The sequence below is a fragment of the Rhinatrema bivittatum genome, chromosome 14 (assembly GCF_901001135.1).
Source record: "Rhinatrema bivittatum chromosome 14, aRhiBiv1.1, whole genome shotgun sequence".
NCBI classification, from domain to species: domain Eukaryota; kingdom Metazoa; phylum Chordata; class Amphibia; order Gymnophiona; family Rhinatrematidae; genus Rhinatrema; species Rhinatrema bivittatum.
Window position 1 is genome coordinate 48924048 of NC_042628.1, and position 17599 is coordinate 48941646.

At 47.1% G+C, this 17599-nt stretch overlaps 1 protein-coding gene across 2 annotated transcripts in view; it reads left to right on the forward strand.

Annotated features, from left to right (window-relative positions):
- FAM234A (family with sequence similarity 234 member A) overlaps window positions 1-17599 on the forward strand; it is a 155007-nt gene that overhangs the window by 93138 nt on the left and 44270 nt on the right. For both annotated transcript variants that reach the window (XM_029576783.1, XM_029576782.1), the window contains 2 exons: window positions 1580-1721; window positions 4146-4286. In XM_029576783.1, the coding sequence (XP_029432643.1) occupies window positions 1580-1721; window positions 4146-4286 (283 nt within the window). The remainder of the gene's footprint in view (window positions 1-1579; window positions 1722-4145; window positions 4287-17599) is intronic.

Here is a 17599-nt window from a genome sequence, read left to right on the forward strand (position 1 = left end):
GGTGGTGCAGTCGGGGGAATTTCTGACCTCTTTGGATATGTCCGAGGCTTACCTTCATATTCCCATCCGATTGGAACACGCTTTCTATGCTTTGTGGTGTTGGGACACAGTTATTGGTTTCAGGCGCTGCCTTTTGGTCTAACCACCGCTCTCTGAACATTTTCCAAGATTATGGTAGTAGCGGCGGCAGCCCTGCGAAAAGAATGTATCCTGGTGCACCTGTATTTGGGCGACTGGCTGATTCAAGCCAAGTCTCAGTGACACACAAGGTGATCTCCTTATTGCAGGAGCTCAGTTGGGTGGTGAACCTGACCAAGAGCAATCTTCAACCATCCCAGTTGGAGTATCTGGGGGTCCGGTTCGACAAAGGACAGGACCGAGTTTTCCTACTGGAAGTTCAGATCCAGAGATTGATGTTTCAAGTGCGTCAGTTGATGAACACCATACGCCCGACAATGTGCTCCTACTTACAGGTACTCAGCTTGATGGCAGCTACCCTGGAAGTAGTGCGTGGGCAAGGGTGCATATACGTCCTCTTCAGCGCCCCTGCTATCTCGTTGGAACCTCCAGTCTCAGGCTTATGCGATTCAGCTCCACTTGCCGATGGAAATCTGCTCTTGCCTCCAGTGGTGGTTGCAGGAGGATCATCTGAGGGAGTTCCCTTGTCCTCTCTGGCCTGGTTGATACTCACGACTGATGCAAGCTTCCATGGTTGGGGGCCCACTCTCTGGCGTTAACAGCCCAGGAGCGCTGGAATGCTGAATAGTCCCACTGGAATATCAAATGCCTGGAGGCCTGAGTGGTACGGCTGGTATGCTTGCGGTTCAGCCACAGACTGGAATCAAGCGGTTCGCGTAATGTCAGACAATGCGACGATGGTGGCTTATATCAATCGCTATGGAGGAACCAAGAGCCAACAAGTGTCGCAGGAAATAAACCAGCTGATGGAATGGGCATCTGCAGTTGAACTCTGCCTCTCACATTGCAGGAAAACGGTGTTTTCTGTAGATAGCAGAATGAATTAGCCATGTGTTCCCTCCCTCCTCCCTGGACATGTTTCTTGTCTCTGCTCTTTCTATCATAATGCTATCTTCTAGCTTTCTCCCTAACTGAAGAGACTGGTGTCGTGCTTCATGCAGGAAGTGCCACACAGGCGCAGTAGTTCAAAGACTTTAACTCAGAGAAGAGAATGTCCGTGAGAGTGCCATTGGTGACATCACCGAAATAGCATGGTTAATTCTACGGAAAACACAGTTTATGGTAAGCAAACTTGCTTCTTCTGTTTGATCTTCTATCCCACTTTATTGAACCCAATGTGAACACGCAAAGCAGCTTACAAATACATTAATGGAATTAATTTTCATAAATATAATTCATCTAACATAGTAAATAGAAAAAGAAATCATTCTTACCTCTCGAACAAGTTGTATTGCACACTGGCATTTAATAATACTGAACCAGGTTATGCCTTTTGGGGATGTATACAGAAATCCTTTGAGCTAACATTGACAATGAAACTGCTAGAACAAAAGTAAGAAAGATATACATTTATTTTTAAATGTGCTCCTTGTTTCCACAGGCCATTCTATTTATGCTTATGCCCTGGGGGATCTTTATACTTTAGCAACTGGCATATCAACTAAACCTAAAACTATCAAGCAAGATCCTGAATGGGAGAAGAAGTTGAACAGTGCAGGATATATACCTATTCCTATATCCAGGTATGTCCAAGACCTCTTCTGTTCTTGCCTCTATTGTCTATTTTACTTTTTTTTTTGTTTTATATCTCTTTATAAATTTTTCCAACATGCAAGAAAACGCATAAGAGGGATATAATACAATACTCTCAGCATCAGGACCTAATGCATTACTAAATCCAAAGTATCTATCACCAGAAAGGAATGACTCAGTGGGAGGTGATTGCACAGATACAGCCAAGAATCAAAGAAAAAAGGAGGAGAATACAATTAGGTAGAAACAGAATTCTCTAGATAAGAATAATAGGGACCCCAAATAGCTCAATATTTAAACTGCCCATACCGGAGTGCATTTTGAAGATTTTAGATATCAGCAATGTGGCGGACTTGGCGCTGCCAGTACTCAAAGCTTGGGTTCCTCTTCCAAAAAGTTGCAGTAGTAAATCGGGCCGCTAAAAGTAATTGGCTCAGCAGACATTGAAATTTCCTCAGGACTAAAGAGCCTTCCCACCTCCCAAGCAGGCCTATGAGGGGAGCTAAATATATGGGAACACCAATGATAATCAGCAATGACAGCAGCCACTTCACGCCAGAAGTCTCAGACTCCCACACAGTACCATCACATATGTATATAAGTACCTCATTTCCCACAGCCCCTCCAACAGTATGGGCTGTAGTCAGGAAATATAGTAGAGTAATAGACAGGCATTCTATATGTTCTCTGCAATTGCTGGACCATTAATTCAACTCGCCGTTGACAAAGAGAGCTACGATGAGCATTTGACCATATGATTTTCCACTCAGGCGGGGAAAGAGAAGTAGCCAAATCTTCGTTCCATTGACAAATCAAACTACCAGAAGTAACAGAGCCAAATTTTCCATGAAGCACCCCCCCAATAGATTAGTGTTATGCCCTTTACAAAAACATCAGGGTCAGAAATATAACGCTGCAGCCCACTTAACTCCGGTAGAGAAGACCGTTAAATCAAACAACTGAAAGAGGGCAGCATGAAATTGCAAATAGCATGGGAATTTGCGGGAAGATCAAAGTCAGAGATGAGGGCTTCAAAAGTAAGGAACTTCCAGTCTTCCGAAAGCTGGGCTAGCCTAATTAAGCCACACTCTCTCCAAGTCTTCAACCCTGGAGCAAAGGGTAAGGCCCGATATCGTAGTGTTGCCACATATGGGCCCCATCAAAGAAACAGCTTCCCTAGTGAGCCCCAAATATCCCACAACTTGTCCCCAGACCTGCAACATGTGGGCTAACAAAGATCTGCTCCTAGTTATTCTCCTGCGAATTGAGGAAGATTGGGACATAAAAGGGAGTAAAGCAAGGTCCATCTCATCAGACTGTTCTAGGGACCGCCAAACGGCACCAACATGCCTAAACCATACCTTAAGTGGAAGTGAGCGGGCTACCCAGTAATAAACCCTTAGGTTGGGAAGCACCATCCCCCCTTGTTTCTTAGGAAACCACAACTGGCTAAGCTTAATGTGTGGACGTTTATACCTCCAGATAAATTTTGGGAATCTTTCTAGTTATAAAGTCAATTATGACAAATCGGAAATCTTCCATATAGGGCCCCATAATGTTGTCCCAGTAAGCATGGTGAATTTCAGGGTGGTCTGCGATGGGTTCACCTATTTGGGTATTTATATTCCTCGAGACCTCAGGCTCGTTACTATGAAAGTCTATTGGCTGATATACGCCAGAATGTGCAAAAAATGGATGGACTTACCAATCTCTTGGGTGGGATGCGTAAATCTAATAAAAATGAGTATTTTGCCCCGACTATTATATTGTTTTTAATGTGTTCCCTGTGATATTCCAGACTGTAGGTTTGCACAAAGAGTCTGTAGACCTTATAAAAACTAAATAATATATTTTGGTAAGGACTCAAACAGAAATTGCCATAGAAGTGTGTGCACATGTGAAGGCTGGTAGGAGGAGATGGTTGTGACCACTTCTTGAAATATTTTTACGTTTTTTAAAAGTTTATTTTCACTACCCATGCTCAGGAGAGCATTCTAGAAGCAGAAAAGGGCCTGGATCAATTAGACTGGGAAGCAGCTCTCTCCAAGCACTTGAATAGTGTGCCAGATATAATGACAGTAATTACATATGAGATGCAAGGTTAATGAAATGCTGGTGCAATTTGCCAGTCCTGAAAAAACTCTTGCAAGAAAGATAGAGAGTGAAAACTACATTTAGAGGTTTCAGTAATGTGGCTTGCGAAAAATGAACACACTTTTAAAGTCCATTTGTAATTTCCAAATAATATATTGATGGGGAAAAATATCAGTCTTCAGTTGAATCCAGATGTTATAACAGTATGTATTTCTTACTTCACATTGGTAGTGATGGTTATTTATTAGACTCTTCTGCTTGTAATTAAAGATGCACCATAGTATAAGAAACATTATTAAATTACTCTTGTTTTACTTCAGTTCTGAAGATATTCGTTATCTCATGAAGGTGCCAGGAGAAGGGTATGAAAATCTGTTGGTGGTAACTTCTACCATATCTCAGCTGCTGGATGGACAAAGCCTTCATTCCCTATGGACTATAAACACAACCAATGTTCTAAGGTAGGTTTAATGGGCTGTACACAGAGACTTATGTCCCATGCTTTATCTGTAGGGACCTTCATTTTCAGTTTTTATTTTATATTGCCTGGGAATTTCTATGTTCCCTGTATGTACCCAGATCAGTCCAGACTCCTGGGTTTTGCCCCCCGCCCCCCCCCAAACAGATGTAGACAGAGCAGTTATCAAAACAAACTCCGCCTATAAATAGGCTGGTGCCACCTACAGTCCAGCAGTATTCCTCTGTCTGCAGCAGATGGTGGAGGTGCAAATCCTACAGTCTGGGCTGTGTGCTTAGTTGGTATCTTGTGTTTAGTTCTTTTGTTTCTGGATTATTTCAGCTTTATTTAAAAAAAAAAAAAATTAAAATTTTATATATATATAAATAAAAGAAAGGAACTTGTGGCAGCACAGTGGTCGGTAGCCTCCCAGGAGGTCGTTTGGTTCTGAGAGAACCATCCCCCACTGGTCTGAGGCAGCTGCTTCACAGAGTCGAGGGCCCTACTTATTTACTTAGCAGCTTGGGTGTGACACCAGGGAGCCTGGTTCACATTACCCGAAAGGATCAGCACCTTGACCCACTGCCGGGCAAGTTTTATAATTTAAAAAAAGTTTTGCTTTCATTTTCTCCCGCACTGGCTCTCTCTCCTTCACTCCCTGTCTCAGCACGAGGTTTGCCTTTCGTTTTGCTATTTATTCATTGAATTTTCTTTAATTTCTTTTGTCTTTATTTTCCTGTCACGACTCGATGCTGCGTTTGTCCGTTTGCTGCGCGTGCAGGTCGGTCCGCTCGCGGATCTCCAGGGAGGGCCTTTGCTCGGCTTGCATCCCGGGGGGGGGGGGGAGGGATCGTCGGGAGCAGAAAAATAAAATTCAATGGCAAAAATAGTTAGTCTGCCTGGGTCCCGGTCGGGGCGTCTGCCGCACTTCACTCTGAGGCTGATCAGTTCCCGTTCAGCACGGGAACGGGGGTCATTTTCCAGTCATTCAGGGTTGTGTCTAGTGCAGCGCTAGGGGAGGGGGGTTTACCTCCTCCTTTTTCTCCCCAGCAAGGTTTCCCAATGGACAGGGAACCTTTACAGCCTCGTTCCCCTACAATGGAGGATAGCCCCGAGGGGGCCTCCTCCTCCTCCTCTTCCTCTTTTTCGTCACAATTTTGTGTTGTTGCTTCATAAAGCTTACAAGGAGAGGAAGTTAGTGAAGCTGCAATCTGGTAAAAAGGTCGTTTCTCAAGGTTCTAAGCCCTCTGCTAAGAAATGGTCTACCTCTAAGGGAGGTGTGGAGCCTGCTCTGCCTAAGCATCTCAGTCAGTCAGGTGTTCCCCAGATTACTCGGATACTTCTAGTCAGGATTCTGATCCAGATGACCCACACCTCCAGCCCAAGCCCCCACAGGGGGTGGATGTAGACCCTGATTTACAGCACCAAGGCACAATGTGTGAGGCGCATGCTGCGGAAGGGGTTGACCCTAAGGTGGTGCGCCTCTTTAGAAAGGAGGAATTGGGTTCCCTTATTCCTTCTATTTTAGCTGAACTGGGCATTGAAGGTCCCCCTGCGGAGTCTAAACTGGGTGCTTTGGATCCGGTGTTGCTGGGTCTGAGAGGCCCTGCTTCTTCCTTTCCCTTTCATTTCTCGGCTACAGATTTGCTCTTCTGGGAATTGGGATACCCCAGACCTGGGATTGAAAGTGAGAAAAGCCATGGACAAGCTATATCCTCTGCCAGAGGATGCTTTACAGCTGCTTCGAGTACCCAAGGTAGATGTGGCAGTGTCCACTGTTACCAAGAAGACCACGATCCCGGTTACTGGAGCTACAGCACTCAAGGACCGGCAAGACAGGAAGTTGGAAGTGCAACTTAAAAGGATTTTTGAGGTTTCAGCACTGGGAGTACGTGCGGCTATTTGCAGCAGTTTCTCCTTACGAGCGGGTCTCCACTGGATTCAGCAGTTGCAAGCTAATGCTGCCTTATTGGATGAAGAGGCGGTCCAGGCAGGTCGTCTGGAAGCTTCGGGGGGGTACAGAGCGGATGCACTACTTGATCTATTGCATACATCGGCCAGATCCATGGTTTCAGCTGTCTCAACTCGCAGGCTCCTCTGGTTGAGAAACTGGTCGACGGATGTCTCCTTCAAGTCACAGCTTGGGTCCTTGCCTTTCAAAGACAAACTGCTTTACAGTAAAGACCTGGAAGATATGATCCAATCTCTGGAGGAGAATAAGATTCATCGGTTACCAGAGGATAGACCGAAATCCAGAGGCTCTTTTTCTTCCCGGGCCAGATTCAGAGGGATTCGAAGATTTCGCCCATCTAGAGTACCTGCGGCTCCTTTTCGGCAAGCTCTTAACAGGCAACAGACCTGGTCCCAGTCCTTTCGGGGCCTCCGGTTCGGCAGGCTTGGTATCTCCCAGTCTGCTTCCGGTGCAAAATCATCACAATAAAGGGGCACAGGTCCCTTCCTTGGTGCCGGAGATAGGGGGCAGACTGTCCCTGTTTTTTCGAGGAATTGGAGCAAAGTAACGATGGACCAGTGGGTTCTTACCATGATAAGAGAAGGCTATACTTTAGATTTTGCACGGCATCCTCGGGACCGATTTCTAATTTCTCCCTGCAGTTACGAAACCAAGCGAAGAGCAGTGCAGGACACTTTGCAACAACTTCTGCAACTAGGGGCCATCGTCTCAGTGCCTCCGGAGGCAAGAAGGAAAGGCCGTTACTCCATTTACTTCATAGTGCCAAAAAAAGAGGGATCCTTTCGGCCCATTCTGGATCTGAAAAGAGTAAACAGATGTCTCCTGGTCCCCCGGTTTCACATGGAGACGCTCAGTCATTACCTCGGTGCGCAAAGGAGGGTTTCTAGCATCCTTAGACCTCACTGAAGCGTACCTTCATATAGGCATTCGGTCAGACCACCAGAGGTTTCTTCGGTTTTCGGTACTGGATCAGCATTTTCATTTTCGGGCTCTGCCCTTCGGTCTAGCCACAGCACCCAAGACATTCACCAAGGTGATTGTGGTGGTGGCAGCCCATCTCCGCAGGGAAGGGTTGCTGGTGCATCCTTACTTGGATGATTGGCTGATTGGTGCAAAATTGAAAGCGCTTGCCCAAGAGGTGATTCAGAGAGTACTTCAGCTCCTGCAATCGCTGGGCTGGGTGGTCAATTTCGCCAAGAGCCGACTGGAGCCCACTCAGTCGTTGGAGTATTTGGGTGCTCTATTCGACACTCAGCAGGGCAGAGTTTTTCTTACCACAGAACGCATCTCAAAGCTACAAGTCCAAGTAAGAGGTTTAATGCTCAAGCACCCACCCAGAGTCAGAGATTATTTACAGGTTCTCGGGTCGATGACTTCAACATTAAAACTGGTACCCTAGGCCTTTGCTCACATGAGGCCTTTACAGTCCACCTTGCTTTCCCGATGGAACTCTGTCTCCAAGCTTTTTCATCTACCTTTGCCGCTTACGGAGGCAGCACGATAGTCTCGATTGGTGGTTGGTGATGGACAGTTTAACCCGAGGAGTTCCCCTGGAGGTGCCCGACTGGACAGTGGTCATCCCGGATGCCAGTCTCTCTGGTTGGGGAGCAGTATGCCGAGGGAAATCGGTGCAAGGACTTTGGTCTCCCATTGAATCGCTCTGGTTGATCAATCGACTGGAAACCAGGGCAGTATGGTTGGCGCTGCAAGCGTTCCATCCTCTCCTCCAAGGCAAGTCGTTCAGAATTCTCTCAAAGTGACCATGGTGGCTCACATCAATCACCAAGGAGGAACCAGAAGTCAACTGGTGGCTATGGAAGCTCGCCAATTGATCAGCTGGGCAGAACAAAACTTGGTGAGCATAGCAGCGTCTCACATCGCCAACATGGACAATGTGCAGGCAGACTTTCTCAGTCGTCACTGCCTAGATCCCGGAGAATGGGTGTTGGCGGAGACTGCCTTTCAACTCATATGCGATGCATGGGGCACGCCCAGCATGGACCTAATGGGAACTTTTCAGAATGCCAAAGCGCCACGGTTCTACGCTTGTCGCAGAGAGACAGGAGCAGAAGAGGTAGATGCCCAGTACTGCCTTGGCCCACCGGGGTTCTGCTGTACGTCTTCCCGCCCTGGCCATTTTTCGGCAAAGTGCTCAGGCGGATAGATATCCATCCAACAGAGGTCATTCTGATAGCTCCAGAATGGCCGAGATGTCCCTGGTTTGCGGACCTTCTCAATCTCACTGTGTATGGTCGGCTGCAGTTTCCAGTTCTCCCAGACCTGCTGCATCAAGGGCCTGTTTGTTTGGAGGAAGTGAACTGTTTCTGCCTAGCGGCATGGCTTTTGAAAGGCAGAGGTTAAGTCACAAAGGCTATTCACCGGCTGTAGTAGCTACGCTTCTCCTATCGCATAAGACTTCTACCAATCTCACATATGTTAGGATATGGAAAGTTTTTGAGTCTTGATGTTTGGACTGAGAGGTTGCGCCTACCCGGTCCTCTATGTCGGATATTCTGTGTTTTCTACAATCCTGTCTTTCTAAGGGTTTGTCATGTAGTTCCCTCAGAGTGCAGGTGACGGCGCTTGGTTGTTTGCGTGGCTCCATCCAGGGTGTAGCGTTAGCGGCACATCCGGATGTAGTTCGTTTTCTTAAGGGAGCAAAACACTTGCGTCCTCCAATTCGGCATTCTTATACGTCGTGGAGTCTGAATTTAGTCCTTACTGCCCTTTGCTCAGCGCCTTTTTTTTTTTTTTGTAAGTTTTTTTATTTATTCATAAAGCAAACAAAGTACATTTGTGATATATAAATGTTCACAACATTGCTGAAGTTTGATAAAAAACTGCAGTAACATTTTCAGCGACCAGATTAACCAAGTAATAAACCTCATAATTGACCTAAATAACTGGTAATGCAACACACAAGATATGTCAAAGGTACCATTTTCATGTCGTCATCCATTTATTGTTCACATTATCCCCCTTGATCCCTTCCCTCCCCCCCCCATCTGCCTCTCCCCTTATCCGAAACTCACACGATGTGGACTTCAATAAACCTGTTACTCCTGCTGTTGTTTCAAGTAACAGTAAGGCTCCCAGATGTCATGGAACTTATGGACACGATCGTTCCTAACAGCGGTGAGGTAACTCATCTGATAAATTCTGTCTACTCGGGTTATTATATTCATTAAAGTGGGTGCATCCGCCTTTTTCCATCGAAAAGCTATTTCACACCGTGCTGCAATAAAAATCTGCAGTGCCAGCAATCTATGCTTGTCCCCTGATATCCCGTCTAGTAAGCTAAGTAAACATCCTTTGGGGTCTAGAGGAATGTTCACCCCCAAGACAACTGGATACATGTCTCACAACTGATTCCCAAGTTTCCACTATCTTAGGGCAAGACCACCACATGTGAAAGAACGTGCCCTTCTTCCCACACTGTCTCCAACAGGAGTCACTAACATGTCGATTCATTCTGTTTTCTAACGGGCGCCAAATACCACCTGTATAGTTATTTGTATCCATTCTCCTTAATATTAGCAGATATAGAAATCCAACCCATTAACATATGACACTTATCCCATTCAGTATCAGATAATTCACTCCCAAGATCCGACTCCCACTGCCGTTGATATGGTACCTTGACCCTTGGGCTACTATTGATGAGCAGGTAAATTCGGGTTATCCCAGGACAAGCAGGATGATAGTCCTCACATATGGTAATATCATCAGATGGAGCCCTGACACGGAAAAGCTTCTGTCAAAAGTTTCTAGAAACTTTTGGCTGGCACACTGAGCCCACTGAGCATTGCTGTAAGCAAAGCAGATTAGGAGCTCTGGAAAATTTTCCCTCACTTTTTCCTCAGGGAAGAAAATATATTTTCAGTCACAAAATAATTGTCATCAGGTCTCCCTTTGACATAGTATCTGTGAATACATTTTTTAAATCATTTTTTGGTCGATTCCGGTCACCCTCACTATCGGTATTCACTGGTCATCGACCGTTACTCGGCCTAATTTTTTATCATGGCCTCCGGATTCAAGAAATGTCCGTATTGTAACTGGACTATTTCGATTACCGACCCCCACAATGTTTGTGTTTTGTGCCTGGGATCAGGCCATGATGTCTGGGCTTGTTCAACTTGTGCCCAGATGACACCAAAGGGCAGGCGTGCCCGTTTGGACAAGATGGAAGAGTTGTTTGAGAAAACCCCATCGTCAACATCGTCTCCAAGAATAACACCTCCCTCGTTCGCAAAACATCGAGGAGAAAAAAGGACCGGGAGTGCTGACACGCTGATCACAGTTCCCCCCTTGGGGGGGGGGGGGGGGGACGGGAAACCGGAGGGATTTAACCCGGAATTTGTGCTCCTCATGCATGAGGCGTTTTTGGCATGTCAGCGAGCACCTGTCAAACGACCTTGCTCTCAAGGGAGCACAGGACAGCCACCGGAGAAGCGACCTTGGGGGATGAGTTATTCTCATCCCTCCAGGGACCAGACCCGGCCAAGCGGCATGGAAATCCAGACTCCTTAGGCCCCGTCCATGGGGGTGGCTCCGGGATCGGACCCGGACAAGGCAGATGTCGATACAGATGTTTCCGATGACCCGGAGGCCCTGGCGGCGGAAGGGGATGATCCCAGTGTGGTACAACTGTTTAAGCGGGATGAGCTCCGTCCGCTTATTCCTCAAGTTTTGGAAGTGCTGGGGCTGAAGGTTTCCCAAGAGGAATCGGACAATGAAGGGGTTAACCCCATTCTAGATGGTATTAGGGGCCCGACTACTGCCTTTCCTTTGCCGAAGAAAGTTTGAAAGTTGGTGAACAGGGGGTGGGAAACTCCCGACGCGGATCTGAAGGTCGGCAGGGCAATGGCGAAGTTATATCCCCTGTCGGCAGACGTGTTGGATCTGCTCAAGATTCCTAAGGTGGACTCTGCGGTTTCAGCGGTAACCAAGAAGACAACGATCCCGGTGACTGGTGCGGCAGCGCTAAAGGACGTACAGGATCGAAAGCTGGAGATCCAGTTGAAGCGGGCCTTTGAGGTTTCAGTTCTGAGTTTGCGAGCAGCGATCTGCGCGAGTCTCATGCAGAGAGCGTGCCTGTGTTGGGTCCAGGAAACTCGGGGCAGTGTGGACACCAACAGCAGCGGGGCATTGCAGTCCGCCCGTTTGGAGGCCGGTATTGCTTACATGGCTGATGCTCTTTATGATCTGGTGCGGACCTCGGCGAGGACTATGGTGTTCCTGGTTTCAGCACGTCGACTCCTCTGGTTAAGGAATTGGGCGGTGGACTTGTCCTCAAAATCCCGGCTGTGCAATCTGCCCTTTAAGGGTCAGCTTCTTTTCGGGGAGGAACTGGACCAACTGGTAAAGTTTTTGGCGAATCCAAGGGCAATCGTTTGCCGGAGGACAGAAGATCATCAAAGAAGTCCTTCCCACCGCGTTCTCGTTTTCGGGACAGCCGTCGCTATAGGACTAGTCGGTACACGTCCGCAACCTCTTCTAAGCCGCCTCCTGGTCATCAACAGTCCTTTCGTGGGGGTCGGCGACCCGGCAGAGACGCCGGACGACAAGGGGCTCCAAGCAGCAAGTCGACCCAATGAAGCCACGACTGCTCATTCCGCCGTCATAGCTGTTGGTGGCAGATTATCCAACTATTACACGGAATGGGCAAGAATTACATCAGACTGCTGGGTTTTGGAGGTCATCAGGGACGGCTACGCCTTGGAATTTTCGCGGCCGGTTCGGGAGGTCTTTGTGGAGTCCCAGGTGACCTCATCCCTCAAGTGCGAGGCGGTCCGGGTAACTCTGCGGCGGCTTCTCGACCTCTGAGCGATTGTCCCGGTGCCGGAAGCACAACGGGGCCAGGGCCATTATTAGATTTATTTTGTAGTTCCGAAAAAGGAGGGCACATTTTGTCCCATCTTCGACCTCCAACAGGTGAATCGTTGCCTTCGCATCCCGCATTTCCGGATGGAAACCTTGCGCACAGTGATAGCAGTGGTGTGGACGGGAGAATTTCTGGCATCATTGGATCTCACGGAGGCGTATCTTCATATACCAATCCGACCGTGTCACCAGAGGTTCCTCCATTTCAAGGTCTTGGGTCAACATTTTTAGTTTCGAGCCCTTCCTTTTGGTCTCGCCACAGCCCCCCGCACATTCACGAAAGTGGTGGTGGTAGCAGCATTTCTTCGGAAGGAGGGCATCTTGGTTCATCCATACCTGGACGACTGGTTGATTCGGGCGAAGTCACAAGAGGAATGCAAGCGGTCAGTCCCCACGGCGTTGACCACGTTGAGATCATTAGGTTGGGTGGTCAACGTCCAGAAAAGTCACTTGGAACCCACTCAGGAGCTGGTTTATCTGGGAGCTCGATTTGATACCTTGCAGGGCAAAGTGTTTCTGTCGGCGGATCAAATACTGAAGTTGCAAGCCCCAGGTTTTCTCCCTGTTAAGGAGGCAGTCTCCCACAGTGTGGCATCATCTTCAGGTCCTGGGCTCCATGGCTTCCACCCTGGGGTTAGTTCCCTGGGCATTTGCTCACTTGCGGCCACTGCAGCAGTCATTGTTGGATCGGTGGAGTCCAGTGTCGGAACAATATCATCTACCAATGCCTCTCCTACGGACGTCCAGACTCAGTCTGGCATGGTGGCTGTCGCACGACAATCTGGAGCGGGAGGTGGACTTGGACACTCTGAATTGGCTGATTATCTCCACAGATGCCAATCTCTCCGGGTGGGGGGCGGTGTGCAGGAGGAGATCAGCTCAAGGTCTCTGGTCACAGACGGAGAGTTCCTGGTCCATCAATCATCTCGAGACGCGGGCGGTGCATCTGGCCTTGCAAGCCTTTCTCCCCTGGATTCAGGGCGCGATGGTGCGAGTCTTCTCCGATAATGCAACGACAGTCTCGTACATCAACCATCAAGGCGGCACCTGCAGTCCCGCGGTTGCAATGGTGATGTCAGCTACCAATTCTAAAACCATACCCCAACACTCAAACTTTAGGGCAGATCCACCGAACATGGAAGAAGGTGCCACAGTCTCCACAATTGCACCAACAGAGAGCAGAGATCCCCAGGTAGATCTTGGCTAACTTCTCCGGTGAAGGTACCACCTGTATAATAATTTGTAACCATTTTCCAGAATCAGTGATGAGACAGAGCTTTTCCCCAACACCTGGTAACACATACCCCACTCCACATCTTCCAAGGTAACAGAAAGGTCAGACTCCCAAAGCAGAACATGTCTCGGTTTATGATCAAGATCTCCAATGAGTAAGGTATATAGTCTAGAAATCATCTTGTCTAGTTTATCTGCTCTATCATACAAGACTTCAAACATCAATGTACTGCTGCCTAAGTCTATAGCTATCCTGTTAGGTTGAACAAACGATGCTAATTGCAAATAAGAGAACTGATACTTTTCCTCCAGGGGATATGACTGGCGCAGTACCTCAAAGGATAAGTCTGAACCTGCTCCCCAAACATGTTACAGTCTCTCAGTGCCTCGAAGCTTCCAAGAAGCTGCAGCATTGTGTAAATCCCCTGGTGGAAAATCTTTATTATATAGGAAAGAGGTAGAATGCCAGTAGTCCTTATCCCCCACTAGTCGAGTGCAGTACCGATGCCAGACCCTCAGGGAATGACCAGTGAAAGGTGAGCCCCTGCTGAATTTACGCTCTAATATACCCACACACCACACAACAGTGTCTAATTTATTTGTTTGTTTATTTAAAATCTTTTCTATACCGTCGCTAAGTTAAATACCATCGCAACTGTTTATATGTAGGCATATATTTAATGTAGGTAAAAGTGTACTATAGTACATTCTAACAGGTGCCGTCAAAGGTTCGGTTACAATATATCATTAGACATAGTCATTTAGTGAAGTAGTTCATGACCAAATTTGGGACTCCCAACCCTCCCTGACTTTCGGGTCTATGCAACACTGATCTCGTGACCCTGGGTGGGCATCTTTTCCAAATAAAGTGCATCAAAGCCTTCTGCCAATCTTTAAGTACCCAGGAAGAGACTTCCACTGGTAAAGTTTAAGAAAAATAATGGGGGTGGGAGAACATTCATCTTAACCATAGAAATTCTACCAAACCAAGTCAGTACAAATCTGTCCCACCTTTCCAAATCCCTAAACTGGAATATAATTTAAGGAAAACAAGGTAGACAGTTCAGACCCCAATCAAACCCCTAAGTACTTCACAGAACCAGAAGCCCATCTAAAGGGGAGCGCCTTATGTAAATACTCCACCTGTATTCCATCTAACGAAAGATTTAAAATCTTGACCTTGAACCCCGACACAGAGCCAAAACCTCTCATGTCACCAAGGAGGGTCAATAGGGTTCGTTTGGGATCTGTCAAGGTGAACGGCAAGTCCTCCATAAATTGTCATTTTGTATTACTTCCTGGTAACCATTACCCCTTTAACAAGATCAGAGTTCCTGACTGTCCATGCAAAGGGTTTCAAAGATAGCGCAAATAAAAGGGGGGACAATGGACACTCCTGGCGAGTACCCCTGCGTACATCAAATAAACTCGAGTAACTCCCATTGACCCTAACCCAGGCTTTGGTGATCATAGAGCGCTCTAACCCAGGTCAAAAAGGAGGAACCCAGTCCAAACTTTATACTGTGCATACTTTTAGGTAGCTGAAAATCCACTTAGGGAGATAAATGCCATTCTACCTGTGTAATTTCTGATTTTATTCATGTAGTTTCTGACTGATCTTTGGAAATGTATCCTATAAGGTAGGATTCCTGTAAGAGACCAAAATTAGATTCTCCATCGACAAGCAGGCACATAACTTGTGAGTGACATAATCCAATGAATCTGATGAGGATCTAGCTCTCAAATTTTACTAAGCATGCTCAGGAGTTTCTGAATGCACATGCTACTTACAGTGTTTTGATTTTTTGGCCTTAGTGGACTTATTCTCATTGGCACATTTCCATCATCCCAGTCAATGTTGGCACAGGCTATTTTTGAGGAGGAGTTGGATAGAAAAATCCAGCAGGCCTTGGAAAAGGCACCGCAAGGCTTCGGTGCTATAGCATCGATCTTCGAGCCTCTGCTTGATTCCTTGTGGGTGCTCAGGACTTGCTGAAGCAAATCAGGGGTTGGCCAAGCAACTTCTTCAAAATTAGCAAGATTCCCTCCAGTCATTAGTGGACAAGGAGTTAGAGTGTGGAAAGCACAAGGTCTGTTGATCTTTGTCTGTGGAAGATCCCCAGGGCACTAAGCCATTTATTTTCTTCAAGGACATTCAGGATGGTAATCTTCATGCATAGGTGACATCATCCAGCACGGAAGACTTATGTCAAAGTTTCTAGAGCTTTGACTGTGCTTCATTAAGCATGCCTCCCGCATGTTATCCCATGCATCCATGTGGGATCCCTTTAGCCTTTCTTTTTCCGCGAACACTTGAGTCTCTGTTTTTGTTGCATCACACTTTTCTTTCTGTACCTTTTGGTTTTTGCCAGATTGTTTGTGTGGGAGTCCTGCAGTTTTGTTCTTTGTAGTTTCCCTAGGTAAGACTTTTCAGTCATTTTTCTAAGCTTTCCTTTGTTCCACGGCAGTGTGCTGTGTGCACCTGCTGGCCATCGTGTCACCGCTGCCATTGAGTTTGATTTTGCTTTCCTTTGTTTCAGCTGAATATGTCTAGCAGGTTGCAGCAATCTCCCCAGTACATAAGACCAGAAGAGATTGCCTTCTAGGTCAGGCCATGTGTCCATCAAGCCCTGCATCCTGTTTCCTCCAGTGGCCAATCCAGGTCACAAGAACCCAACAGTAAATGGATCCCATGCTGCTAATATGCTATCACAGACCACCATGATAGGCGTATAGCATGAAACCCACAGGTGTCACAAATGTGCAACCGTGACCCCCGAAAGGATGTCTATCCTAACTGGAACTCATGGAAAAGCATTTTGGGCACTAGATGACCAATGCAATGGAGGCATTGACATCTAAGGACCTTGGAGCTGTGTAGTGCTGTCAGCTGATAGGGAACCAGAGACAGGCCTTAATCTGACTCTTTCTAATGAAAGAAGGCATCTGGTTTCACCTCTTCATCACCAGCATCGAGGGAAGCCTAAAAGCATTGACATCGGTCTCCAGTGGTGCCCCATGCTGAGAACTCCCCCCCCCCATAATCAGTCCCATGGCAAGAGTGCTCATCTTCTAAGAAGGCTAGAGACTCTCAACACCTTCCACTGGTCCAAGTGTCCTCCACTGATCCCACCTCTTTGTTCCAAAGAGCACATGGTTATCCCCCCTGCCTCCCAGTCAATGTTGGCAAAGGCTATCTTTGAGGAGTAGTTGGATAGAAAAATTCAGCAGGCCTTGGAAAAGGTACCACAAGGCCTCTGTGCTATAGCATCGAGAATACCAAGGCAAGTATTGTCGATCCTCGAGCCTCTGCTTGATTCCTTATGGGTGCTTGGGACTTGTTGAAGCAAATGCAGGGGTTGGCCAAGCAACTTCAAAATTAGCAAGATTCCCTCCAGTCACTAGTGGACAAGGAGTTAGAGTGTGGAAAGCATACAGTCTGATTGATCTTTTTCTGCAGGATTGGAGCCCATAGACTCACCTGTCTGCATGCCTTAGATCTCCACCCAGAAGTGCAGAAAAGACTTGCTGACTTGCTGTTTACAGAGGGGATATCATTGGAGACAAAGTGAAAGACGTTATCACGCAGATCAGAGATCACTGTATAATGTTCCAGCAGCTCTTCAGTGGCACTCAAGACCAGGGCAGAGGAGGCACTTTTTCCAGCCAAGAAGACACTATCCTCCACTCCTTAATTCTGTACCCAGCAGGCTCCAGTGCCTGTCCAAGAAGGCAGCATACAGCAATCCATTCTGTACCAGGGATGGAGTTTTGACTGCATCAACCAGTATCCCAGTAACCATGCTGGAGGACCTTCCAATTGGGAAGAGGCTGCCGTTTTAGGTAAACAAGTGACCCAGTGTAACTTCGGATGTGTGTCCCCTCGTTATCAGGAGAGGGTACGGATTAAATTTTCGTCTCTTAGCAAATTGGCTCCTGGACCCCAATTGTGGGGTCCAGGAGCCAAGGCAAAGAGGGGAGGGATTCTACTCAAAGTATTTCCTGTTTCCAAGGAAACAGGTGGGCTGGGTCCCATCCTAGACCAGTCTTGAAAAAATTCATCAGGGAAAAGTTCAAGATGGTTTCCCTAAGCACCTTAATCCTTTTTCTTCAAAAAGGAGACTGGCATAAAGAAATTTGGTTTGGCCAATCAGTCCTTCAGAATTTATTTATGCATTTTTCTATTCTGCAACTTCCAAAACCATTTTCAAGACAGATCATACAAA